General features: G+C 46.9%; 2 long non-coding RNA genes and 3 gene segments (V, D, J or C); all 5 read right to left on the bottom strand.

Moving 5' to 3' along the window:
* LOC141578110 (T cell receptor beta variable 16-like) overlaps window positions 1–4,818 on the bottom strand; it is a 21,305-nt gene extending 16,487 nt beyond the window's left edge. The window contains 3 exon segments of the V gene segment in view: window positions 363–667; window positions 775–911; window positions 3,461–4,818. Coding sequence covers window positions 363–667; window positions 775–911; window positions 3,461–3,471 — 453 coding nt within the window.
* A 2,349-nt stretch (window positions 4,819–7,167) lies between these two features.
* LOC123614662 (uncharacterized) lies at window positions 7,168–8,680 on the bottom strand. Of its 2 annotated transcripts, XR_012508040.1 has the most exons (4): window positions 8,523–8,680; window positions 7,708–7,830; window positions 7,397–7,600; window positions 7,168–7,307 (listed from the first exon to the last, which is right to left on the bottom strand). It is a non-coding gene; the product is annotated as an uncharacterized LOC123614662 (long non-coding RNA). The 2 variants fall into 2 exon arrangements; XR_006722109.2 differs by lacking the exon at window positions 8,523–8,680 and having other exon boundaries at window positions 7,708–8,348.
* Window positions 8,681–10,704: 2,024 nt separating this feature from the next.
* Window positions 10,705–12,151, bottom strand: LOC141578238 (T cell receptor beta variable 27-like). The segment is given in 3 exon segments: window positions 10,705–10,812; window positions 11,688–11,977; window positions 12,103–12,151. Coding segments are annotated over 3 exon segments (447 nt in total).
* Window positions 12,152–14,334: 2,183 nt separating this feature from the next.
* On the bottom strand, window positions 14,335–16,953 carry LOC141578123 (uncharacterized). Its single transcript, XR_012508048.1, has 3 exons — window positions 15,363–16,953; window positions 14,930–15,203; window positions 14,335–14,472 (listed from the first exon to the last, which is right to left on the bottom strand). It is a non-coding gene; the product is annotated as an uncharacterized LOC141578123 (long non-coding RNA).
* A 16-nt stretch (window positions 16,954–16,969) lies between these two features.
* On the bottom strand, window positions 16,970–17,507 carry LOC123618041 (T cell receptor beta variable 6-1-like). The segment is given in 2 exon segments: window positions 16,970–17,322; window positions 17,459–17,507. Coding segments are annotated over 2 exon segments (402 nt in total).
* Window positions 17,508–18,800: the final 1,293 nt, after the last annotated feature.

Here is an 18,800-nt window from a genome sequence, read left to right on the forward strand (position 1 = left end):
TCTCAATGTGGCTGGAAGGCTGACGTCTGAATCTATAATCATCTCATAACTACGCAATTTAAGAAATGAAGGAGGCGGTCTATAATAAGGGAGAACAAACGGAGCCAACACGGTGGGAAAAGAAATGAGCTGTCGAATGTGCCATGTCACAGGTTCAGGACTTCAGTCTGGTTTCTTCCAGAGAAAATCCTATGTTCTTGTTTTGGGGTTTCATAGGATATGCTTTAACATTGCAAGAAATTTCCATATGGCTTATGACAGCTCTAGTTAGTTTCTGTTATTTCCTCTTTCAACCTGCTACACCACCTGCTTCCTGAGCTGGGCCAGGATGAGTTTGTGCATTAAGATCAGCTAATACTTACCACTGTGGATTCACTGCTGGCACAGAGATACACGGCTGAATCCTGCAGCGCCGCAGGCTGGATCTTCAGGGTACAGGATGAGTTTTGGTAGCACACAGCTGAAAACCTCTCCTTGGGCATCCCTGTTTTATCAAGTTCATTATTATTTTGGAAGGAAATCAAGAACTTGAACTCTTTTGCTGGGATCTGTTGATACCAGCAAACATAATTGTGTCCCTTTCTTGGGACACAGTACATTTCCGCTTTCTGTCCTGTCCCTTTGACCAGGTGCCCGGGAGTCTGGGTGACTTCTGCTTCAAGGAAGCCTGTGAAGAAAGCACACAGAAGTTGGAGCCTTCGTCCCTAAGGGAGTCGGCTGACATGGACAACAGGCTACGAGCAGGGGGCTGACAAGATCAGGACAGGAACTTACCTGCACCCAGGAGACAAAGGACCATGAGGCCGAGGACCGTTTGGCACATGGCAGAATCAGGAAAAGAGCAGAGGCATGTGGCTTTCTCCGAGGTTCTTTCTTCCCGGTGAGCAGCTTCTCTGTGACGTGCCCACTTCCTAGAACCGAGCAGTCTTTATATAAAGGCACACTTGCTTTTGTCACAGAGAAATCACTCCTTCAGATGCCGCCTTAAACTTGTTCATGGAATACTTCCATTCCTTATACTCTTAGGAAGTTATTTCCCTAAAGATTAGCATTGTATACTTACCGGGGGAAGAACTTACGTTCGCTTCTCTGCCTGCTTGTCTTGGAAGCGTTTGACAGTATTGACTATCGACTATGTGCTAAGTCCTGGAAATTTCTCTTCCTTCAACTTCATTCACATCATTTTCAACTACATTTCTTATTTCCTGTCCTTTCTTTATTTTTATTTTATTCTTTGATTTTTAATATTTTTTATTTGCAGTTCCCAGAACTGAAATCTATCCATTAAATTTAGAATCCTGCTCTGCACAAGTGAAAACCAAATGGAATATATGACACAACTCAGTCACTGGAAAACAGGCAGCACAGGGCTCTGATTTGTCTCAAGTCAGAAACAAATGGGGGCAGTGTCTACACACAATGAGGAGGGAAAAACAGAGCCTGTAAATCTTCTGAGTTGATGAGATAGAAGTGAAAAGTTGGAACAAAGGCAGCTAGAAGCTGTGAGGAAGACCGCCAGAGAGGAAGGAGCCACAGCAGAATGCCGAAAATCTTCACAGGGATCAAAACCAATTTTTGTCTCAGCAATAAGCTGTGTCTGTGTAGATGGAACTTTAAAAACATAGAGGGAGTCTGCAGAAAAGCTTAAAGCTTCAGCAGGATCCCCAGAATGGTCACCCTTTAGTAGCGGGACAAAATGAGGCTAGAGCAGGAGTGGGCAAGTCACAGCCCGGTGTCTGGCTGCCTTTTACGTAGACGGTTGTACTGGGGTGAGAGTCACTTCCAAGATGGCAGCAGGAGGAGCTTTAAGTATCTGATTTCCAGAGAAAAAACCGTAACCTGAAAATTTAGGAACAAGCATTTAAAACCTCTGAAAATTATCCTACGAGCATACAGCAAATGGAGAAACAGTCACTCAAGACAATCTACTAAATCTCAGGAGGAGCAGTGAGAGTCGGTGGCTTCTGAGCCATGACTCCCCGCATCCACCAGCCCAAGCTCTGTGGCAGGAGCTCTAACCCACGTGGATGTGGTCCAGAACTCAGGGATCCCCCAGGTTCTCCCCAGGGAGGGGCAGGCTGCCAGGCCCTCTCATCCCCACCAGCCCTGCAGTGTAGAAATTCTGTTTCTGGCCATTACAGCCCCGAGGTCTGGGGTCCCTTCTTCCACCCAGCACCCACTCATAGCGTGGACTCTCTACTCCAGGAACAGTAGTCCAAGAAGACGAGGCCCCAGTCTTCCTCTTCCTGGCTTGCTCATAGCATGGAGAGTCCACGCTGGGAGGGGCAAGTCAAGAAGACCAGGGCATCCTACCCCACCCAGGGACCCACTCAGAGAGCAGCAGTATCATTTCAAGGGAAGTGCATCCCTGTCTCTGCCCTGGCCCTGAAGCAGCGGGCTAGTGCGAGAGGCGGGCCACAAGGACACAGAGCTTCATAGCTCTACTTTGCCTTAAGGATCTGCCCAGCTTTGCTGCCATTTCTTAGAACTGTGCTGCAGCCTAAGACCTGCTTTCCTTCCTTCCTCCCTTTGCCTCCTTTTCCTACCTCACTCCTTCCCGTCAGGGTCACAGATCTCCATCTCCCAGCCGCCTCCCATTTTCTCCCACAGCCATTTTCTCTAATAAATCCCTCGCAAGACTAACCCAAGCTTGGTATCAGCTTCTTAGAGGACTTGAATTAAGGCAGCTTTCTTAAGGGCCATCAGTATTAAACTCCGCTGAAATAACAGATATTCGTAACAAATAAAATGATAGTCCAGAAAATAGTTGGTTCCTGTAAGCCCATCTGATGGCACTGGATCTGCACAGAAGCTCTCTCTTCCAAGATTCCCTGGTTTGACTGCTGGGAAATGACATTGCTGAATGTAAATGAGAGAAGGCAGAGGAGGCCAAACGTGGGATGACTCAGAACCGCAGAAGAAACCACTGACCCCTGGATAAATGGAATCACGTAGCGCCTGTCCTTCTGTGACTGGCTTATCGCTCAGCGTAATGTCCTCAGGGTTTATCTGTGTTGTCTTGAATTGCAGCATTTCCTTCCCTTCAGCTGTATGTATACACCATATTGTACTTACAGTTTTGTGAGGAAGGTAAAGCTCATGTTAAGTGTTCTGACCACAATAAAAATTTTTTTTTATTTTATTCTTTCTCCTTTGCTGTCTCCAAACTCTCAGAGCATCCAACATCACAACCTCCCATTTTTTCTATCAGATTCCCCCAAGAATTTCATTCCCTCCTTCCCTAAATGTGTCCTCACATTTTTAGTGACCGTCACACGCCCTGGAGGACAAGACAGTTCCCTGCCACTCTGCTTATCGACAGCAAACCATATCGACCACATCGGCAGCCCCTTTCCCTCTTCTCCTCCCCCATCACATCTCCCAAAACCGTCCACGTATGAGGATCAGACGGGGCACCCGGAACAGCAAGAGCATCTGTATCTCCAGTCCCGGGTCTCACCTTCCCTTCATCTGGACCAGAAAAGAGACGTGTCTGTTCTCTTCATTTCTCTCCTTGTATTTGCGAGGATGTGGCGTGTTTACAGAATCGGAGGGCGGGCTCCTCCGCCCCCTGGTGGAATGCTTTGGCCATTCACTCAAGATACATCCGTTTTATACATAGGCTGTATCCGGGAAATAGGGTAAGTGAGAAGAGACCCCAGAGAAACCTGGCCTGAATACTTAATTTTATAGAAGAAAAAATTTTAATCTAGGCAGAAGAATAAAGAGACACAAGCTTTAATCATTAGTAGGCAAAGGGTTGCAAATGTGTGGAAAGCAGGACATTGAAGTTAGAGGGTCGTTAGCCCAGCTGACAGTTTATAGCTGCCCTGGTTTTCACTTAACAGCACCAGAATTGGATGCTGGGCAGCACCTCTCGGCCTCTTGATGAGAGACTTGGAAGCTTGTGGTGTTGCTCGTGAGCATATGTGGCGACGGAATAACTACTGCACAGTCGGACCATGTACGTGTTCCTCAAAATTAAAGCGGGCACACATCCTCATCTTCTGAGTCCGGCATCGCTCACCAATGCCAATTCCTTCTCCCAGGGGTGAACTGTACTCACTCCTGCATCCATGTATTCAATCAGCCATCATAAATGTTTCAGTCTAGTAAAGGGTGTAAGTCACGTATCGGCCTTTAGAAAGTTGTTCTGGTCGATTGCAGGAGTCTTTTTTTTTTTTTTTTTTTTCCAGACGAGCTGCAGCATTTGATATTATTTATTAACATGAAAAACAGAGGGCAAACTCTAGTCATTTCAATATATCTTCCATAGCACTGCTTCTAGCTTTTGATATAAGTCCTATTGATTCCACTTAAATGGTTCAGAGACAGATCTGTATCCGGCAGGATAGTTAAATACATTGTGAATAATGCATGCTCCAGGTGAGTCACTTGTCTTCAAATCTGGCACAAATTTTAGCAGTTCTCATTTTCCCTACTTGATGAGAAAACTCTGAGACCACATTAGCATGCCTACGAGGGCAGTTTCTTCCCCTAAACGCAGGGATTCGTGAGAGTGGGGCAACCTCTCACCTGGGCCTGTCAACATGTTTCTAACTCTCCAACTTAGATTAAACAAACAAACAAACAAAAACCAAAGGAAGAAAGTTCCTATTTATCTACTGAAGAGAACCGAACGGGTGATTAAGGTGTCCTGGGAAATTACCACAAACTGAACGTCGGATAAGAGGAACCACTTTTCCCACTCTTGGCATAACTGTTGATGGTTTCTGTAGGTTTATGCCCCACTTCTATCTACAAAGGCGATCACGACAGTCACAAACCCAATTCCTCCTGTGGTTGTAAGAAGGGAGGGAGGTCTTCACAAGACCCTTGGATCTGGGAAACAGAGAGGTTTATGAACAGAGGGGAGGGAACCCTTCAGCTCTGTGTCTCTACTGCTGGCACAGAGATACATGGCCGAGTCCCCCACGCCTGCCGAGCGGATGTCCAGAGAACAGGAAGAGGTGTTGAGCCGCCTGGACTGGAAATTGTCAGAGGTGTCGGTTTCCCTGTTTAACTGTGTATCGTAGTAGTAAAGCAGCAGTTTTGGTGGTTGGCTGGGCTTTTGTTGGTACCAGTACATGGTATCATGATTCAGAGTCTGAGAACAATTCAGGGTCACTGGTTTTCCCGTCCTGGTCACCCAGTATCTTGGGGTCTGGTTGACCATGGCACCCACGGGACCTGCAAGGAGAGGAGGAAGATGCTGAGACAGTAAAGGAGAGTAACGTTGCTGCCACAGAGCTGGGGACGAAATAGCGTTAGTCAGAGATGTCCTTTCTGACCAGGACTCACCTGCTCCAAGGAGACAAAGGGCCACACAGTGGAGAAGCCTGGGACCCATGGCAGGGCCAGAACAGGACTGAGGCATCTGTCTGTTCAGCACTCTGGTCTCTGGCCTGGGAGGTGGGACTTCACTGCATCCCTGGTCCCTCATAGGCGGATGCGCCTGTGATGCTGCTGTTGATTGCAGCACGGCAAGGGCCCTGCTTGCTGTGACACTGTCCACGGCTTCCTGCTGGGCAGAGGCGCTGGGCTCAGCTGGGTCAGGAAGGAAGTGCTGTGGTGGACCCTGACTTGCCTCTGTTCCTCTATTTGCCGCAGGTCCATCCAGGCTTCCCCTGCTCAGTCCTCGTTTCCTTCATCCTATAAGGCAGTTTCGAGGTTCCTCATCGCATCAGCAATTTTTGCTGAAGGCTCACTTAGAAACCTGTTGTGATAGTGACTTTGTGTTTTGCTGTTCCCAACACGGGTGGATGACTGATGTCTGCAAAGTAGCCTGACCTTCATACAGGCATCAAGCCCTGGAATCCCCCCATGTATATCCACTTTTCAGAGAGTAACTAGGAAATGCTCTATAACTTTTGTCCATCAGTGACACCAGAATACCTCCTTGTGGCCGATAGAAAAGTGCCTCCAAGCAGCCTTCCTACACTGGCTGGAGGAAATCTGCGAAGGAGAGAGATGCTAGGGCTTAGAAATGTATCTGGCTCCTCATTCTGCTCCTACCAGAGCCAGAACCCTCCGGCCACCGCAACACCAGGGCCCCGATAAGCCTCACTAAGAATGCCAGCGCCCTATTGCAACAACTGGAAGTGACCTCAGAAATGTCCAGGACTGGCGGACACACATCTGTATAGAGTGCTGACCCGTGCTTTTCACACTAAGAAATCAGACACAATGGATAAAGGAAAGCTGACTTTATCTGTAACAACTGACCTGGCTATTCCACTCTAAAAAGGGATTTTTAAAAGTATTTGGGAGGTGGGGGTGGTATAGCTCAGAGGCAGAGCACGTGCCTAGCATGCACATGGTCCTGGGCTCAATCCCCAGTACTGCCATTAGCAGCAACAACAAAAAAGACATCAAGACACCAAGACATTTCCCCCATTTAAGCCTTGATACCAGAGTATTTCAGCCTTCCAAAGCAACCCCAGTAGCTACAACCAAATGAAGTTTCCAAAGATGAGGATAAAAATACTTGGAAGTAGATTTCTGCTAAACCAATCTATGCTAACTTAAACTCATTATCCGCATTTCCACCATTGTCAGGGGGCAACCTGCACAGCTGGAGTAAATGCATTTTGATTCACTATTTGTATTTCCATCAGGGAGACTTGTTTATCCTGTGATAAAAAGGCACGTAAAGATGTTGCCATAAGCATGGTCACAATCGCTCTTACATCCGAGCAGCAAGACAGGCAAGAAACCTGCTGTGACTTACACCAGCATAACACACACATATTTAAAAAAATAGATTAAATACATTTGCATAGACTGAGTTCTATGTAAGGAGCCCCCAAAATCCCCCAAATCACAAATCTCCCCATCCAGATTTTCTGGAAGTACTCTGGTCTTTCAAGAGTTAATTCTAGCTTTTCCTCTCTTCTCTCCCTGGGGGGAGGAGGCAGTGGGAAAGACTCTTGTTTAGGGCTGCCCATGCTGAGAGGAGACAGGGCGGATGTGGTTTTGCACAGCAAGGACGCGACACTGAAGCACTGTGTCTAGGCTGCTGGCACAGAAGTAAACCCCCGAGTCCTCTGGCTCTGCAGGGTGGACCTTCAGAGTGGAATACGTCCCTTCAGTCCTTTCGGCAGAGAATCGGTCTTTGAGCATCCCCGATGCATCCCGTACAGTGTCTCTTAGGAAGGACATCAGAAACTTCATCTCTTTCCCCACAGCATGTTGGTACCAAACAAGATACTCATGTCCAGAAACCGGGTCGCATCTCACACTCACGGCCTGTTTCTTCTCTATGACCCTGTGGCTGGGGAACTGAGCGACTCCAGCCAACAGGTGTCCTGGGGGAAGAGACGAGAACATAGAATACATGACAAGAATGGACTAGGAAAAGGGCAAAGTGGAGATTTTCAAATTTCTAAGGACTCACTTGCTCCCAGGAGGCAAAGGGACACCAAGCTGAGAAGCCTGGAAACCATGGCAGGGTCCAGATAAAAATGAGATCTTTTCCAGGTGAGAGGCCTTGCGAGGGTGAGCAGAAATGAAAGCAAATTCATATCCTGGTGGCCCCCTAGGTGTGGCCTGGCAGTGACATCACCGTGTTAGCCGCTGTCCACCGTCTCAGGAGCTCCCTCTAGGAAAGAACAAATTTTCTCCATAAAAAAATCACCCCCTTGAGGGGTGATGAAAACCTGATACCCATAAAAATCGGCCTGTTTATGCATTTAAGTAGGTATTAACCTCATCTGTGTTCCATCTCTACCTCCGTCATCACGTCGCATTCTCCTCTTCCAGCGTGTCAAGTCCCCTCTGCCTCCCTCTTACAGGGGTACGATCGATTGCATTAGGGCCCAGCCGGATAACCTGGAATAATCTCTCCTTAAGATCTTAATCACACTTGTAAAGTCCATCTTTGCCGTCTAAGGCAACAGTCACAGGTTCCAGGGATGGGGACATGGGATGGGGGTCTTTGCGGGGGAAGTGGCACTGGGGGTCATTATTCAGCCAGCCACGCAACACAATATGTTTCGTTGATCAGTTTGGAAATGTTTATGGCTATCATTTTCCTGGAATACAAAGGAATCAACTTCAGCTGCAGGCTTCTTGCCCCGCCTGAAGTTTAGGAAGCAGCGGAGTGGAGGCCAAGAAGAAAGCACTGAGTCGGGGTCTGTCTGAGGGCTCTGAGTCTGGGGAGCAAGGACGATTAACAGCAACATCGCGAGTCAGCTTAATAGAGACTCTGGAGATCCAAAGGTGGGGAATTTATACATAAATACGTCACAGGGATGTAATACACAGCACAGGGAATGAAGTCAATATTTTATGATAACTTTGTATGGTGAGTAATCTATAAATTATTGAATTACGATGTTGTACACCTGAAGCTAATATAGTATTTTAAGTCAACTAGACTTCAATTTTAAAAAGCATATATGAAATTAAATGGGACTTTTATTAATTGTTCTTAAATAATTTTATGTACTATGTATTAATCTGCAAAGTATTTCCCCTTTGACAGTTTATCTTAAGCATCCCTACCAGAATAAATAAATTACCTATTTGGTTTTCTTTTACTTTCTTTGTGCCTGTGAAGGGAAGCACAATACATGCAAATGAGATCAGATCATACATTCTAGGTCCATAACATTTTTTCAGGGCTTTTGTAGCCATCAAAAGTTTACCTATGATTGATGGATAAAAGTAACAAACTCAATTAAAAAACAAGAAATTCTTTCGGTAAAAGAAAAGGGGAGGGATAAATTGGGAGTTCGGGATTTGCAGATACTGACTGGTATATATAAAATAGATAAACAAGTTTATACTGTATAGCACAGGGAACTATAACTGATATCTTGTAGTAGCTTATGGTGAAAAGGAATATGAAAACGAATATATGTAGTTTCGTGTATCACTGAAGCATTGTGCTGTACACCAGAAACTGACACAACATCGTAAACTGACTAGACTTCAATAAAAATATTAAAAAATACCTTGCAATGGCCTATAATGAAAAACAATATGAAAAGTAATATATACCTACAAATGAATTACTGTGCTGTGCACCAGAAATTAACACTGTTTTTTTAGAAGAGATAGAAATGGTTGAGAAGCAATAATGAAAAACAAAAGGGACATCAGTACCAATGAGGATCATTTACAGAAACCGGTAACACCGCTAGTTAATGCCTGCAAGAGACGTTCGATTCCCTATCACTCTACTTCCATGGGGAAGTCCGGACCCGGGGACGGTAACTCTAGGTTATGACAAGCACGATGGTGGTTATACGACAGCGCTTGTGTGATCCTGAATTTCCCGTAAAGCTTCAAACACAGGCCTCTTTAGAAGCCAATGCCACTGAAGCCTCGCGGACTGTATTAATATGTGGGCTGTAATGGAGCAGATGCAACATAAAATGATGGGCTTTGAAAACTCCCGCAACCCAGAATTAATTATACGTGAAACTCCAGAGAAGACTTTGTGGTCGTGGATCCCACATGTAGTTATTGCATGTAGACTCTTTCACAGGGAACAGTCTTTGGTCTTATCACCTCTACTGACATCTTTGACTTAATTAGTACAATTCTATTAACATTGAGAATATGATAAAAGGTTGGACCTAAGGGGCAGCAATTTTTAAAATTCTGAAATGTCTGGGTAAGTCTTTTGAAAAGAGAGAATGGTCCACTGGAAGCCTATGCTGATAATCACATGAGATGCTCCCAGGAGAGAGAGCTCACCTTAAAGTCAGGGTGGAGACAGGGGTCTGGCAGGGTAGACGGACCCAGTAAGACAGCCGTCATTCTTGGAAAGATGAGCAGATTCTACGCTGAGTTGTGTTGCCAGACTTTGTACGTTGGATGAGGTTCTCTGCGTGCTCTTGTTCCAGGTGAAAATTACTATTTTACTGACTGGTGAATGATGTATGTAGTTGAATGAACCTTTGCACTAAAGCCTCAGTAAGACACTGGGGATCAAGACACAGACTTGCAGTCCTGCCCCTCCAACACAGAGAAGGAAAAGGCAAAGGCTGAGCAAAAGGTTTCCTCGCGCACTTCATCAACAGAGATGCCACTCCGCAGGAAACTATACCTGGGAGTGATGATGGAGCGCACGGGGAGCAATACTAGGGTCTGCTTATTGCCTTGCTTGGTAAATGAAATGGTACAGAGCAGAAGCATCAGCAGCGGCCGGCAAGTATTTTAGGGTCCAACAGAAAAAGGAAAGAATGCCATGGATGTCGTGGTACCCAAGAGAGGCAACATCCTTTTCGGGGTGATGTATAGCACAGAGTAAACCAGGGCTGGCGTAGAGAAAGAATTAAACACTACTCGAGTACGTGATTCATCTTGTTTGCATTCCCACGTGAAAACCCGTGGAATCTCCCCAAAGTATGGGTGGGTGAGGACTCTGCAGGGGGCTCAGATCCTGGACTAGTCAGAGGGGTGTTGGGAAGATGGTATGACTGATCCTTCATTCATTAACCCCGCACTCCTCAGGCACTCTGGTGAGTATGGAGATTAAAAAAAAGTACCCAATATAAGCATAGTCGCTGCTCTCATTAACTCCAACATTTATTCATGTACGTTTTAAACAGCAAACAATCGAGTATGTTAACTGCCCTGAGGATTGATGTTCAGGCTGTCATTAGAGCACAGAGAAGAACTAATTCAGTCAGGGATTCAAAGAAATCTTCCTGGAGGAAATGACTCTGAATTGGTATGTAGAGAAATCATTAATTAGGTGTCCAGGTAGAGGGAACATTCTTGGTGAAGACCCAGGGGTGAGTCAGCGTAGGACATGTTCAGGTCCCAAGGAGGGTTGTAGAGCGGAAGGCAGCTGTGTAACTGAAGGAAAAGGGACGTTCACGTTAAGGAAGGGAGACAGGTGCAAAGACCGCATCGTGGAGTTGTTGAGAGGCTTGTAAAGTAACATAAACTTCAGATGTCAGCCAAGTTAATGAAAGACGCTGATGAATTTTAAGCTCCAGAGTACTTTGTGGGTGGGGGCAGGTAGCAATTTGGATGGTGGTTAAGGAATCCAGGCGAGAGGCAGCATTTGCTGGACCACAGTGTTATCAGTGAGGATAAGAAAAGCTAGTAAAACTTGCAAGGAGTTTAATACTTAGAAGTGTGCAGGGAGGGTACATTAGGGGTGGGAAGGGAGTATCCAAGAGATGATGGGGACGACTTCTCCACCTTTGGCTTGGGCATTTGGGGGGATGGCAGACCATTTGCTGAGATGAGGAAAATGAGATAACAGATTTAGTAAACAACTCAGAACGTGCTGTTCCTCCAAGCTACAAGACTTGTAAGAAGAGGACTTGAAATGTGGGGTGAAGTTTTGTTAAGTGAGTGAACTGAAAACACAATGTTCAGTTTGGGTAACAACGATCCTCAGTAAGGAGAAAGGATGGCAGTGTGTGCAAAAGTCTTTTTCTAGGAAAGGAAAGCCTTACCCCTGGTGCTAGACTTAACGCAGTTAGCTGGGCCTGCTTTGAAAAGCTCGTTGGCGCCAGAAATGAGCGGAGGGCACGTTGCACAGGGGCTGCGTTGCTCAGAGTCCCCACAGCTGGGGAGTCAGGGAAGGACTTCTGTGGGCACAGATGACGGGGGAAGTTTTTCCTTTTGGTTGGGTGGGGCCTCCCACGGGAGGCGCCTCCCTGCCCTCGTGGCTGCCCTTCTTGTGCAGACAGCAGCTGGCTGCGCCGCGCTGTGGATACGCTGCTGGCGCAGAGGTACAAGGAGGTCTGGGTGATGCTGGCCGACTCCAGGGTCAGGGAGAAATCCTTCTTCTCTTTCCGAGAAACAGTGTACCCATCAGGGATATCTCCCTTTTCAGTAAAATTAACATTCCGTGAGAAGTAGATCAGCCTGAGACCCAGCCCTGGGTCTTGTCGATACCAGTACATAGCCTCATGGTTCATATTCTGAGAACAAGTCACTGTCAGCTTCTTCCTGGTCTCTGTGATGCGGTGTGTGGGGCTCTGGGTCACGTCGGCTTCCACGGGGCCTGTGGGGGAAGGAGACAGAGCTAGAGGCAGCCGAGGAGGCACCTGATGCTGCAGCCCTTAGGAAAGGGCTCGAGCTAAGACCTGCAAGCTACAGGCGAGGTTGCCCTCGGGCTCTGGGTCTCACCTGCTCCCAGGAGCCAAAGCAGGACCCAGCCCAGGAGCCGGGGGCCCATGGCAGTGTCACTCAGGCGTCTGCCAGCGCTGGGGGCTCTAGTTGGTTTCTGTGATGTCTCTTTCTCTGCAGCTACTTGGCCCTCAATTTCCCGAGAGATGCAACACCCCTTTCCTTCTAGGGAAACCAGAAGTGTAAACCAGGCGACTGTCCTGGCCAGCCTGGGCTGGGGAGGCTTGTGATCCCTGCCATTTTCCTCGCCCTCCTGGGAGGCTGCTGGTTTCTGTGCATTTGACAGCTTCTTGTTAGCACCTTTTTTGTCAAAGTTGAAAAATATTTTGGATCTCTAAGATGGAAACTGGTGTAACGTATTTGATCATCACTTAGAAATATGAGAACGTGAAACATGCTATCATCAGAACTACACTTTTTCTAGGTTTCTACCTCTCATTTCTACTCCGCAGAAAAATTACAAGTATATTCCTGTCTTTGTATGGCCATGGACATATTTTTCAGCCACGACCTTTTAAAAGAGTCTTGTGTGAAAATTTAGCCAAATCCCCGTCATGGATTATTTTATTGGTCTGTATCCAGTTCAAGATCCTAGACCCAGGGCTCTTTTCTCGTTAGCAGCTTAAACTTAGTCACGAATGTGAATAACTGCTTTCCTGAAGGCTGGTGTTGGATGTATCTTTCTTCCCTTTCCTCCTCTCTCTCCTCTTAAAGGGGCTGTGAGAGGCAGAGGCGACACCTGCCTTCTGCAGCAACCTCACCTTTATACCAGCAAACTCAGTTTCTTTGCTGCTTGGGGCGTGTGGCTTTGCTTGCTTGTGGTCTCCAGACGGGGCTCCACAGGGAGGGTTTCTGTCCCTGGAGAATCGTTAAGCCAGTCTGTGCTTTTCTGCTCTGCTCCCAGCCATGCGGAGCTCTGCCGGTGACTCGGGTGTCCCCGCATCATCTTAGCTCCTCCAGCAGCTCACAGATGGCTCCACTTTCTGGGTCTCTGTGCCCTTCCTGCATTGAGATAACTTCCCTGGGGCTGCCCAGAATATTTCCCCCCTTTAACTCCCTTGAGCTCTTCTTGGGCTATGTTGGAATCGAAGTATTCTTGAGAGGGGCGGAGGAGGAGAGGGAAGGAGACTGCCCCGTGCTCCTAATTGCTTCCCACCACAGCTAGAGCTTCACCGAGCCCCTCTGTATTTTGCTAAATCGTTATTATCTCCAGACAAGAAGTGGGTTCTCATCCCAGTTCTTGGGCTGCCGTCGAATCTCAGAGGTGGCTTTCTGGCCCCAGTCCCCTTCAGGTGGACATTTGGCTCTAACAATCCATGGGAGTGAGGGAGTCGTGACATTAACCCTACTCTAAGGAGGAGAGTTCTTTCTTTCTATATTTCTGCACCAATCCTTTCTGGAAAAGGCTGTAGGGAGCAAACCTGGTTCTACTTCCATCCTAGGTGTTCATGTTGTCCTGGCCAGTCCTCCATACCCTAGCTACGGGTCCAGGTACTCTCAAGAAAAAACCCCCAGCAGTTTTCATTCTCAAGAAGCTGCCTCAGTAAATAATTTTGTATTACCTAGTAATACCTTGTCATCCCAAACTGCATCTGTAGAAATCTTTCACAGCTTACCCACATCCACAAAACAGAAGGATCTATTTATGCTCCTGTCCATTGGATTCTCCCAGGTTCCGTGGTACTTCCAACATCGTAGAGGTGGACAATTACAACTCAGAGACTTGTACTTTATCCCAAGCATTTTCCATATTAGATTAACCCAAGATTTAGGAGGCTGCTGCTTCTATATTCCTACCCTCCCCCACTGGCTAATTCCCTCTCCTCAGACACCTGCTTCTCGCCTCCCTATGCCATGGACTGTGAGGCTGCTCTGGTCTCTTCTTTCTTCTTCAACATCAACCAAGACCCTAAAGTGATACTGCTGAGCTGAGTCCCCAGTATGTTTGTACTTAGAAGCCAGTTGCTGTATCTTCCCACCCTTCTTTCCTGGAAACTTCCCTTCCCTCTGATCTCTCCTTCCCAAGGCCACCACAGCCAAGAGTTTGGGGAACTTCACTTCCCCAATGCGGGCCAGGCTCCTGTGTCCCTAACAAAGGGACTGGGAAGAAGAGAGAATCCTCCAGGTGGCCAGGAGCTCTGAAACGTCTCCTCCACATTTTGCACATTGATGTAAGGCATTCTGCTCTACACTGTCCATCCCCGTGTGTCTTACCCTGCAGGTCTTCAGTGCCTGCTCTCAGCCTCCTCCTCTGAGACACTGCTCAGTACACCTGCTGCGTCTCTCCTCCATCCTTCTTGGATGACAGTCTCTTGACAACAGTAAGTATGTCTGCCTTTATCCAACTGAGGAACCGTTTCTTTAAAACCCCTGTAGGAAGGACACATCTGTCCCTTTAATTATACAGCCATATTTGTTTTCCTGTGGGTGATCCTGAACCCAGACACAGACTATAGAATTTTCACCACACTTCAAATCCTGTTTTACTTATCCTCAGGCCGTTTTTGCTTCTGAGGAAGTCATTCTACCCTGTATATTTTTCTATACTATATGAGTAACCTTCGAAAGACCTTGTGAGATTTTAGTACTGAGTTTTCTTTTAATTGGTCATATAGTATCCAATTTTATGTACACTTGTTTTATCAGTGTCTGAAATGCAAGTGTATATTAAGTAATATGTTAACGCCCTCTAGTGGACTATCCCAGCAGTAGGCAGACTAATGGCCCCTTAAAGATGCTCAAGTCCTAATCCCCCCAACCTGTGAATGTTTAGATTGCAAAAGGGAAGGAAGGTTGTGGATGCAGTTGAGGTTGCCTATCGGCTGACCTTGAGCTGTAGACAGTAGCGTGGGTTATCCAGGGAGGCCCAGTCTAATCATGTGTGTCCTTCAGAGCGGAGAACCTTTCCCAGCTGTGTTGAGGGAGACGGGAGCGTGGAAGAAGAGTCAGAGAAGGAACATTGCTGACTTTGAAGCTAGAGAAAGCGAACCACAGGGCAAGGAAATCTGATTCTGTCCAAGAGCCTTCAGAGAAGAATGGAGCCTTGCCAATTTTCTGATTTTAGTTGAGTGAGACCCATGTTGGAATTCGGACCTCCAGGACTGTAAGATAATAAATTTGTATTGTTTTAAGCCATTAAGTATGTGGTTACTTGTTGTAGCAGCAACAGAAGACAATTATAATCACCAACACTAAAAATTAGTGGGGAGATGTGGTAAGAAAGCAACTAAGGCGGGAAAAGCAGAGGAAAGGATGATAACCTGGCAGGCAGGGCTCTGGGTGTTCTTGTGTGGGTGGGGGAGCTGGGGAAGGCAGGGTCACTACGTGTCTTGGGTTTTCCACTTTTGTGCAGAGGATGTGGCTGCGTTGATAAACTGCTGGTGCACAGGGACTCTGGTGTACCTAGAAGATTCAAGGATCAAGGGAGAGCATTCTTTTCTTTCTCTGTCTCTCCACATCTCCATCCGCCCTCCACCCCAACCTTTCCCTCTGCGTGCTTGAGTGTGTTTGTGTGGTCACCTCACAGTGGAAAGAAAGCTGGAAAGCCAATGGACTTCTTTGATATTCTCAGTAGCAGGAACAAATTCCAATCTCCTGCTATTTGGAGGGTGACTCCTTGGGTCACCCTGGTGGCTCTGTGCTCCTTAGCAGTGACCATGCACACCGTGTTGGCTATTGACTGTCAAATCACAGGAAGGATCTCTTCCCAACAGAATAGTCCATCCCTGAGGCTAGCAATGACTGCGGGGCTCCCTGCTGGAACATTCTGATCCTAAACCTGTGGAGATGAGGCATTTGCAAAACTGGAGCGTGTCAAGAACAGAAACTGGTAGCATCTACCTTTGAAAATGGCATCCCCTGTCCTTTAAAAAAACTAAAAGTGAAATTACCATATGATCCAGCAGCCCCACTCCTGGGCATATATCCAGAAGAAACTCCAGGTTGAAAAGATACATGCACCCCAATGTTCATAGCAGCACTATTTATAATAGTCAAGACGTAGGAGCAATTCCCCAGTGACAGCCAACAAGGAAACCGGGTCTCTAGTCCCAGCACCACAAGGAGCTGAGTCCTGCCAGTCATAGGGATGAGCTGGGTGGAGGAGCGGGGCTCCAGAGAGAATGCTGCCAGATGACACCTTGATTTTAATCTCATGAGACCTTGAGCAGAGAACCCAGTCCCTCCCATCCAGGACTTCCGACACACAGAGCCATGACATGATAAGTGGGTGATGTTTTGACCTGCCTAATTGCAGTGATTTTTTACCCAGCAATAGAAAACTAAGACAGCTGGCTGGCACCCAGCATCCTCCCTTGGGGACTGTACAGTGAAAGTTCTGCTCCCGGATAATCCCTGAAGACAAACACATTTCATTTCTTTCTCACCCCTCTCCGCTCCCTCTCACACACACACCAAGTTCTTCCTAAACCCACACATTGTCTGACAACTTTTCACTACCGTTGCATCCGCTTTTACTTATGCTCAGGCCACTGCATGTCTGAGGAAGTCCCAGTACCCTATCTCCCCATCCAACATGGTTACTCATTGAGACACTCATGGAAGAATCTTTGGCTTTTTTTTTTTCTCCTTTCTTGACTTAATTGAACAGAATTCAGTTTCATCAAAATTTTCTTACAGCTGAACCTGAAAACTGAAGTTGGTCTTAGAAAATATTCACGTTGGGTTAATATCCTTTAGTCTAGTACAATACCAAAGAAGGGCAAAGACTTTGATTAGAATAGAGAGAGTGATTTAGACAAGAATGGGAAAAGGGAAGCAAAGAATATTAAGGTCAAAGGCAGGGCTTCAGTGCAGGCTTCTGAGGAAACTTCTAGTCGGGGTCAGGAATCTTGAGGACAGCACCCCCTCACTCCTCCGTTTGCCTCTCTTTTTGTGCGGAGAGGATGTGGCCGTGCAGCGCTGTGGATTCACTGCTGGCGCAGAAGTACACAGATGTCTGGTTGGTGCTGGCTGACTGCAGGGTCAGGGGGAAATCGGCCTGATCTTCTCGAGAGACATGATACCCCTCAGGGACATCTCCTTGCTTAGTAGTTCTGGTACCAGTTGAGTAATAGATCAGCCGCAGCCCAAATCCTGGGTCTTGGCGGTACCAGTACATTGAATAATGATTCATCCTCTGTGAACACTGGAGAGTTAATTTCTGTTCTGTCTTCAGGATTCTGTGTCTTGGGGACTGTGTGACTGCAGCTTCTTTGAGGCCTGTGGGAGACAAAGCAGGGATCAAATAGAAACAGCCTGGGGAGCGGAGATGAGTGCTGCCTTCTTGATGAAACATTTTGCTGCCGGAGCCTGGGAAGCCAGTGACAAGGATTCCTGACCTCTGCTCAGGACTCACCTGCTCTGATGAGAAAGATAAGAGCACAGCAGAGGAGCCTGTTGCTCATGGTGGCAGCAGATGGAGAACACTGTCTGCTCCTGGGCTGAACTAAGTCTCTGATGCCAACACTTTTCACCCACTTCCTGGCCCGAGACCACGCCCTCCTCCCTCACTGCTTCAGAAAGCATCGCAAAGCCTCTTAGACTTGACTGAATGTGATAATTTCATTTATCCAGGTCACATGACTGTTTACGCCCTTCCCTTGAAGAATTAGCATGGCAGGATTTGCCTCTGTGACTTTTCTGATTTCCCTTATCTTTTGTAATATGGGGGTTTTACATCTTTTGAATTTTCTCTGGACTATTGTGGTAAATTGATGTGTGTTCCCTGGACCCTTGAGTGTTTTCTCGGAACACTTCTGGAACTCTTTTCCATTTTGTCCTTATGTCCAACCTCGACTTTCACTCTAAAAGTACTCTCGTCTCTTTAGCCAGCCTAATGTTATTCTTTTCCACAAACACTGTATGTGCTTTCCAACCTCTGTGCTTTGCACATAATCCTACGTCCTCTCTTTTTCCTTTAGGCTGATGCTTAAGGGAGTGAAAAGGTGTGGGGAAGGGAACGAAGCAACCAGACGTACACAAATTTAGGAAAATCTCGTAGGTGCCCAGAGCACGTTCAGAGAGGATTTCATATGCTGTAGCAACTCATCTTAGCAGAGCTTCCACCGATGGAAGTGGGTATGGACAAATGCTGATGTAAGGACTTTCAGCAGCTGTCTCCCAACTGCTCTGAACAATGCTTGCTTTGGGAAAAAAAGCATTTTAGGGAAATTGTGGGATGCTCATCACCACAGATGAACTGAAGCCCAAATGTCATTGATGTGACTTTCTGCAATTTGACATTATTTCTAGGAAGGTTTTTTTTCCACAAATTCTAGGTCACCTAGGATGTGGCAGTGAATTACTATAGATAAACTGCTAGCACAGAAGTGTGAGGATGTCTCTAGGACCTGGAAGAAACCCTCCTTCTTCTGGGAGACACTCAGCAGGGAACCTTTTTCAGTGCTGCCCCCAACAAGTGAGCAGGGGGTCAGCCGCAGCCCCAGTGCTGGGTCGTGGATGCACTAGAACATTCTGTCATGACCAAAGTCTGAAAGACATTCCAGAAAAGCTTCCCCCCTGTTCTTCTCTAGGTTCTGGATTACTCTAACCTCCAGGTGACCTGTGGGAAAAGGATGCAGAAGGTACAAACTGTGTCCATCAGGAAGCCCAATGTTTTGAGCATGACAAAAACAAACAAAAACCCTGTGCTGGTGCCTAGAAATCCTAGGGTCTGAATTCCCCTTGTGCTCCAAGAC

This window comes from Camelus bactrianus, chromosome 7 (assembly GCF_048773025.1).
Source record: "Camelus bactrianus isolate YW-2024 breed Bactrian camel chromosome 7, ASM4877302v1, whole genome shotgun sequence".
NCBI classification, from domain to species: Eukaryota; Metazoa; Chordata; class Mammalia; order Artiodactyla; family Camelidae; genus Camelus; species Camelus bactrianus.